The following is a 9,127-nucleotide window of genomic DNA, read 5'->3' on the forward strand; positions in this document are numbered from 1 at the left end:
CCTCCCCTGATCAGTATGAAGCTGCTGAGGAATTCCAAGTTTATAAAAGAACTCTTCCACCAAAATTTTAGCCACTGTTGTCGTTTTCTGATCCTTCGTTGGATATGCCCACACGTATTTGCTAAACAGATCACTTAAAACTAAAATATGCTCCTTTCCAGAGGTTGATCTTTCTACGGAACAAAAATCTATTGCCACGATCTCCATAGGCTGAGAAGTTTCCACATGAACAGGAATGGTATTTCTGTATGGTAATTCATCTTTTGTCCTTAAACAAGTTTCACAGTTTCTTATGAAATCCGTTACAAATCCCTTCATGTTGGCCCAATAAACCCTAGAGCTTAGCAATTTGCAAGTTCTATCTATACCCTGATGCCCAAGCTTGTCATGAGTTTCGATTAAACACTTCCATTAAATGAACAGGAACGGCTAATCTATATTTCATGTCACCTAACTGATCCATATGAGTCTTATAAAGAGTGTCATTTCTTATCACAAGACTTTCTTTCTCTTTTTTCCACGTAACTAATTCAGGTTTAAAAATACTGTTTTCTAACTGAATATTTTCTCCTTCTATCCATTTCCTTACAATCTTTAAAACTGGGCAAGCTTTCTGTTTATTAACAACATCCTCCCACTCTAAAATCTGATGTTTACTTATGGCACAAACAAACTTTGCGTCCTCATGAGGAGCTACCCAGACTACTTCTTCGTCTTCATTCATCACTATCTCCTCTCCAGGCATGCGTGACAGAATGTCGGCTTTAACATTTTGTTTTCCTGGTCTGAATTTGAGTTCAATGTCAAATACTGACAAATCAGCCACCCATTTTTGTTCTGTATGATCAAGTTTTGCTGTGCTGAGATTGCTCAGGGGGGCATTGTCAGTATACACTATGCACTTTGTGCCAATAAGATAGTTTTTAAACTTTCAGTAACAGCCCACTTCAAAGCACACAGTTCTAGCTTCCGTGAACTATAATTCTTCATGTTTCTTTCATGCGGTTTCAATGACCTACTTGCATAAGCTACAGGATGCAACTTACCCTCCTTATATTGGGACAAAACAGCACCGAGTCCATCGTAACTGGCGTCTATTTCTAATATACACGCTTTCCCAAACTCAATCCCTTTCAGTACTGGGGCAGCTATCAATTTCTCTATTAATGTCTGGAAGGCCATTTCCGCATCTTCTGTCCATTGATCATTAATCTTTTGACTGGATTTCTTCTTTTCCCCTTTCAATAACTCATTGAGTGGCTTGGCAATTTTCGCAAAATTTTTAATGAATCTTCTATAAAATGTTGCAAATCCCAGAAAGGCTCGCACTTCCTTAATAGTTTCAGGTCTCTTCCAGTTCTTCACTGCTTCAATCTTACTTAACTCAGGTCCTATTCCTTGATCACTAATGCTAAATCCTAGATAACTTACACATGTTTGTAAAAAATGACATTTCTTTGGCTTTAATTTCATTCCATATGACTTTATGCGCTCCAACAATGCCTCCAATCTTGATAAGTGTTTATCTATGGTCTTTGAAAATAATATCATATCATCCAAATAAATGACTAGAAATTCAAAAAACATATCTCCCAAAATATTCTCCATACATCGTTGAAAGGTTGCTGGGCTGTTTGTCAAACCCATTGGACACCTGCGGTACTGGAAGTGTCCCCATGGTACAGAAAATGCCGTTTTCTCTCTATCCTCTTTCCTTAGTAAAACCTGGTGATACCCCTGTGCAAGGTCAAAAGTGGAGAAATATTTGGCCCCCTCCAACGCATCCAGGCACTCCGCTACTCTAGGAAGAGGAAATGCATCCTTTAAAGTGATTTCATTTAATTTCCTGTAATCAATGCACAACCTTAACCCTCCGCCTTTTTTTCTTACAAGTCATCTTTAAGTCATCAAGCAACTGTTTGGCCTCAGGAATCAACGTGGGTGCTATTCTCCTATACGGCAATTTGATAGGCTTCCCACAGGACAATCTAATGGAATGCTCCCACCCCTTTATCAAACCCAAGTCCGAATCATTTAACTCAAAACAGTCCTTATATTTGTAGAGTATCTTATCAAGTCTTAACAAATCCAATTCGCTCAAGTTACTTTCATCGACATTTATTCCCAACTTCCGTCTGTGATTTTGAAGTTCCTCCTCTGATATTGCTCCATTATGTTCGTTATCATCATCCTCCCTACACTCCTCTATGCCAAGTTGCACCCTGGCCAATATGCTACCTGCTTCAATGCTAACACTAACTTTAGTCCAATTAGCAACACAAACATATCCAACGCCCCATTCACATAGAGAAAAACTGGGCAATACCTGAACGCCCGGAGGCAACCTATTTTTACTCTCTTCTGCTATTTTTTCTAAAACTACGTACTCTTTTGGCACTTCCTTTAGGCTGTCAATGTATACCTTAATTAGTTTCCTGCTACCTGAAGGGATATTTCTATTCTGTTGTCTCAAGCAGCTAGCATACCCTAAATCCTCCTTTTGCCAAACCTGCATAGTTTGACCAACTAGTCTCATACAGCAATCCAAATTTTGACCATATTCATCTTTTAATCCCTCTTGCTCTGATGCCACCATGTTAACGTTTCTGGTGACTCCCCATTTTTCAAATAGCATAGACAAAATATTCATGCCTAAAAGGCACTCCTGGTCAGTGTTCTTGCCAAGACCATTCCTTCCCTTTTCAGCTCTCTTGACATAGAATACACAGCTATTCTGTTCTATTTCATTTACTTTAACATCAACAATGACATGACCTATTATATTAATTTCATTTCCATTCAGGTCATATATATAGTCACTACTATTATACAGGGTCACTCCCTTTGGCTTTAGATTCTCCAAATACCATTTTTCTGACAACAAACTACAGTTTGCCCCCGAATCCATAAGTCCTACAACCTTCTCTCCCTCCATGCTGAGCGTCAGTTTCATAGTGTCTCCTCTCTTATTTAAACATCCACTTGGCCGGACATTCACTTGAACGTCCGGCCTCACAAGTTTTCCTGGGCATCATCACCTGCCCGCAATGACATCTCCCTCACAACCTTGTCACCTCTCGAATTATTTATCCCTCTGTTCTTACTAGAGTACAGATTACACTTATAAAACGGATGACCCTCATTCCCACAGGACCAACAAATACCCGTAAACTGATTTTCCAAAACATGTTTATTTTGGATTCTGTTGTTACTTATCTTTCCCTTGTACTGGTGTCCTTCCCCATGATCCTGCTCAATATTGTCTCTAGAAAAACCTGCTTTTTTGCATTCGTATGATACATGACCCTGCTCCCCACAGGCCCAACACTTAATTACTTTATCATCTCTTCTCCTGTTAAGGAAATAGCTGTCAGAAACATTACCGAATTCTTTCATAACCTTTATTCTATCTTGCACAAACCTACCAGCATCTTCTAACCGGTCTATGACTCCGTTTTCAATCTTATCCTTTAGGTCACAGGCAATTTTCCTGTCCCTCAAACCTTTTTCAAAAATCATACATTTCATGATTTCCCTCTCCTTAGAGCAGACTGCTTTGCCCTCAGCTTCTTCTTCAAGGTCAATTATTCTGTCTAAATACTCCCAAACACCTTCTCGTATTCCCTGTTGTGCACACCACAGTTCTTTCCTTTTCTCCAGATCATCCTTATTATCTGCATACGCTTCTAGTAGTTTAGCCTCCATTTCCTCTAAAGTTTTAGGCCTAGCATGACGTATTCTTGTGCTAGCTGGTTCTATCAAACTTTCTTTAACATAATCTACGGCCTCAGCACCTACCAGGTTAAGCTGATTGGCACATAATTTTGCCTGTTCAAACCATCTTTTGATTTCCTTCCTACCACTGTTTCTCCCACTCATTTTCTCGAGCTGTGGGTTTTTTTGACTATTGAAACAGCATTACTACTTGCATAATTACAGACCCCTCTCCTGCAGACCCTATCCAACTCATCTTCTAGCATGGCAAATCTGTTTAGCCACCAGCGGTTCAATCTATCAAATTTATCTTTCCATTCTTTGTTATTGTTTTCTAAACAACGACTCAGCTCCTAGTAAAATCCCATTTAAGAAATGGCTTGTTTTCCCCAGCGAAATCTACTCTATTTCCCGCCTTTTTAACCCTTAAATTGGTTTTCTTAATTTCATTTACCAAAAATTGCTGGTTCTCTTTTAATGCTTTTATTAATTCCCCTACTCTGCTAAAAGAATTCACGTTTTCACAGTGGTCAAAATCTATCACTTTCTGAATATTTCCAACCTCAGACCACAATTTCACAACATCCTTTTTCCAAGGCTTTCCTTCATTTTCACCATTTTGGTCAACAAAAGTACCTACTCCCTCAGCCATTTCTCCCTCACAGCTAGTGCCCAAGACTTCACAACCCACTCCATCATCGTCACTCATCACTACGCTACGCACTTCCTCATCAACCAAATCCTTCTCCCTAACCACATCACGTATTTCTGTTAACAAATCTTGCTCACTACCATGTTCCATCATTTCACAATTACCTGCGCCTTTCTTCGTTCCCATAATGTAGTCAAGAACGTCCCCCTCATCTTTTACACTGTCTGGCCCCATTTTATCCCCACTAGCACTGTATGTAACTCCAAAACAAATGTCCTACCTTGCAATTGCACTCCAGTCCAGAAGTAAATATTCCCAGGAACGTGCTGGTAACCCACTGGGTTGAAGGTTGCCGTGGTGAACGCTCTGCTACCAAATATTGCAATCCAAGGGGAGATACAAATCACGGCGGCGTTTCTTCTTGATTTTATTTCAAATACAACAAAACCTTCAACCCTACAAGCAGAAACAAACGAATGCTCAATTAGATAAAATTCTCATTAACGTTCAGACAAAAAGATCCCCTATTTGCAAGTTACGTTGACAATATTACCATAACCAATATAAAGCAAAATTAACAGATAAATAAACAACATACCAGTTTTGTTACAGTACACAGTAATAAGACTGGATAATACCAGGCAGTTCTGCTTAGAGTTTATCTAAGCGTTCGCTTGCAGTGCCGACAGAATAAGCCAACTCGAAGTTTTGGTAAATTTCAGGTCCGTCATCTAATTTACATTTTCTAAAAATATTCCCTTCCGCTGATATTTTAACCAGTGAATGGCTAATTCCTCCGGTCAACAGGTCCGTGAAGGTAGTTCCGGTCGTGACGATCCATTTGGCCGCTCATTAGCTGTCCTGTTAAGAGTTGTTATTTGCCAATTGGTGCTCCGAGTGCTTAAAGGTCATCTGCCGGAGAACATACATTATTTTAGTGGTTTTGAAAACATAAAGTCATAGTTAAAACCTTTTAATCTCAACCTAGTTTTTTCCTATACTAACACACTAAAAGGAATGTTAATAAAAAAATAGCCTTAAAGAAAACAACAACATAATATATAAAATTCCATGTTTGGACTGCCCCTCTTTTTGTATTGGCCAATCTAGCAAGGATTTAGAAATATTTATTAATTAATATAAGTATTCTGTCAAAATTGGACAAACAACCAATGCTATATTCATTAATTTAAGTGAAAACTCTCAAATGATAAATTGGACTGAAAGTTCAGTGATTGCCAGATTGAAAGATTTCTCTTCAGGAAATCTTTTAGAATCGGCTGTTATACAGCTTACTTCCAGCTGTAATTTTAACCTTAGCCTGGCATGTGTTATTTGGACCCTGTATTAGAAAATATGTTCAAGAACGACCTAAAATATAAAATCACTGACTTAATTACAAATTAGCTACCTTATCTATATTATATATATATATATATATATATATATATATATATATATATATATATATATATATATATATATATATATATATATATATATATATATATTTTTTTTTTTTCTTTCTTTCTTTCTTTCTTTTTAAATGTTCATCTTGTAAAAACTTTTATTGTTTATCCCCAAAAAAGAATTATTGAGTTGTACTTTCATAACATTTTTGATGGCCAGTCACCTCCTTGTATAATCTTTTAATTGTCCTGTCCCTGCTTCTGAAATATTTAACCTTGTTTTGGCAGTTCTACTAATTCTTCAATTGTGTTGGATTCCTGGTACATATTTTTTCCTTTGTAATCCCCATCTGTCATTTGTATGAGCTTTCTTTGCAAACTGATTTTTATATTTCTTCAGTCTGCTAAGTAAAGGGCTGTAAGTCAAAAATGCCTTGCAGCACGCCATTGTTTCTCTTTCCTTTTTGTGTCTTTATTTTATATATTCATCACATTCTATATTTTTTCGTGATTCAGTTTATATATATATATATATATATATATATATATATATATATATATATATATATATATATATATATATATATATATATATATATATATATATATATATATATATATATATATATATATATATATATATATATATATATATATATATATATATATATATATATATATATATATATATATATATATATATATATATATATAATATATTTTTCTTTCTACCAAACATGATAGTACTTGTACTCTAGTGAGTAAAACGAAGATCTGCGCCATATTTTATGAAGAAGAAAGGCATTACGGATAAAATTGATTGGATCATTTTAATGTATTAAGGAATTTTTCCCTTATTTATGTTAGACTTTTCATCTGCTTACATATTATATTTTATGTCAACAAATAACCAGTATCACTGTTAAATGTGCATTTTCCGTACTAATAGTTTAAATCCGTGTGTAGTTTTTATCTTGAGGGTAATAGATAAACCCTTAATATAATTAATTTCTCGGTGTTTTATTGGTGTCTTGTGGATTGTCTCAAAATACGCAGTCTAATATCCGTATGGCATTAGGCATTCACGTAACCATTTTCTCTGACGTTTAGTAAGCTGGCCATATACTGCCAAGGACCTTTGCCTTCAGTATTATGATTTGTGAAAGGTAGTCCTAGCGCCAGCATAAACAATATGGACACCGCCTTCCAATACAGACGTTCACCATTGCGTTCTCTCTGACATAAGGTTTAGGAGATTTCTGCTTACGGGTTCCTCCTGCATTCCTGTTCGTGAATTCATTTTTCCACATAGAAATTCAGCTTCGTGATCAGCATCTATATATATTTAAGGCTGAAACAAATCACGAAAAGTGTTACTACTACTAGTAGAATTTTAATTAAGAAAAAAAGGACAGTGAATCATATATATATATATATATATATATATATATATATATATATATATATATATATATATATATATATATATGTGTGTGTGTGTGTGTGTGTGTGTGTGTGTGTGTGTGTGTGTGTGTGTGTGTGTGTGTAATAGGCTGTTCCTGAGGCCTATACTCTATTTAAGACTCCGTTTTAAGAACAAAAGTTGGTATCTCCTTTTCTGAGATATTGTATGATAGCGTGAGCCGACATCTCAGGTTATTCCTTTCCTAACTAAAATCTAAGGACCACTGGAATGAGATATTAAGTACAAAACTAAACCTTTATTGACAAAAGAAATAACGAAAATAACTTCTTAAAAACTACGAAGAATGGAAAGCGAATGATCCAACATCACTATGAAATCTTCTAAAGAAATAAGGTTCAAAATCATGAACACCCAACTACTTAAGGAAATATACAGAAAATAATTCATCAGTCATTCAAATCATAAATAGGTCAATTAGTAGAATCAGGTCATTTCAAAAATGTCACCACTCCCATCCTTGAAGAGGAACGTGAAGGAAGGAGAGAGGAATACCTGGAAAAGAACAGTGTTATATTAAAAACCAAATTCACAAAATACCAATGCATAACCACAAGATTTCACTTCAACATGGATAGAATTTTTCTAGAGTGGAAAAAAAAAAAAGATCTAAAATGTTTTTGAGTTTTACTCACTTTACAAAAATCCTCTGGAACAGACTCTGCAAATCAGAGAGATGATAAAAAGTCATACCATTAACCTCTCTAATGTTTTAGATTTAATACAATCGTAACATTGAAGTGTGTGCTAATGCTTTTTTCTCCATGCCCACTCCTTCATTGATCACTCCCATTTTATTCATTATGCAATGAGCGTATGAACGCACTCTCATAGCATCACCAAGTTCCATGTTCGACAAAGACACGCCCTCTGTACATCACTTGAATGCTTTCTTCAAAACCGGACTTTATAACCGGTTCACGTTCTAGAACATTCTAAGCTGAAATTGCACTTTTTACGCCTCGTGGTCTTATCACCAAGGCGCTTCTGGGACCCCTTGACTTCTTGTGGTATGTGAATGGTTCAGCATTTTCCTATATGCTGTGTAAGTCAAATGGACCCTGCAGAACAGCTGACCAACTTTTCAAAGGTCACTTCACGAGCAGTTACACACATACACACACACACACACACACACACATACATATATATATATATATATATATATATATATATATATATATATATATATATATATATATATATATATATATATATATATATATATATATATATATATATTATAATTGTTCCTCCTTTGCTTTAGTCAAATTTGCAAAATAATCCTAATCATATATGAAAATATAGATCTGTATAATCAAATAGCCTTTTAGCCCTCCATAATGGACGTAACCACCGTGATATTAAGCAAGATGAGTGACCATGATAATGAAATTTAGAATAAATAAGTTTTCACCGTGAGCTGATTACTGTGGACCTTTTGTGAATGACTGTCTCGTCATTTTAAAATAGATTCTTGCAAGCTTCTGACGAGAATATATGCTAACATATTTTAAAAGGAACTGTTCGAATCATAGAGACTATGTAGACCAGTACTTGAGAAACATTCTTTATTGCGACTAGTTTCGAGTTCTAACACACCCCATCATCAGGCATCTAAAATAACAAATAAATACAATGAAAGAAAAAAACACTCATTAAAATGAAATAAAATTAAACATCAGAACTAACTACCAAGAATTAAAATTGAACAGTACCGTTTAACCTATAAAAGCAAGAGTCAAGAGAGGAATACAAGGCAAATACAAAGATAGTTACAGAAGACAGACACAGAATTAAAAACAAAGCAATTCAACTGACCGTTCATTATTACAGAGTGATGGTTTTTCTTTGATGGTATATAATGTT

At 35.4% G+C, this 9,127-nt stretch overlaps 1 protein-coding gene across 1 annotated transcript; it reads right to left on the reverse strand.

Annotated features, from left to right (window-relative positions):
• Positions 1-434: 434 nt before the first annotated feature.
• Positions 435-5,271, reverse strand: LOC136840371 (uncharacterized). Its single transcript, XM_067107053.1, has 2 exons — positions 4,965-5,271; positions 435-4,822 (listed from the first exon to the last, which is right to left on the reverse strand). The coding sequence occupies exon 2, from the start codon at positions 2,951-2,953 to the stop codon at positions 1,853-1,855; it is 1,101 nt and encodes a 366-aa protein (XP_066963154.1). The 5' UTR covers positions 2,954-4,822; positions 4,965-5,271; the 3' UTR covers positions 435-1,852.
• Positions 5,272-9,127: the final 3,856 nt, after the last annotated feature.

This window comes from Macrobrachium rosenbergii, chromosome 7, assembly GCF_040412425.1.
Source record: "Macrobrachium rosenbergii isolate ZJJX-2024 chromosome 7, ASM4041242v1, whole genome shotgun sequence".
Classification (NCBI taxonomy): Eukaryota; Metazoa; Arthropoda; class Malacostraca; order Decapoda; family Palaemonidae; genus Macrobrachium; species Macrobrachium rosenbergii.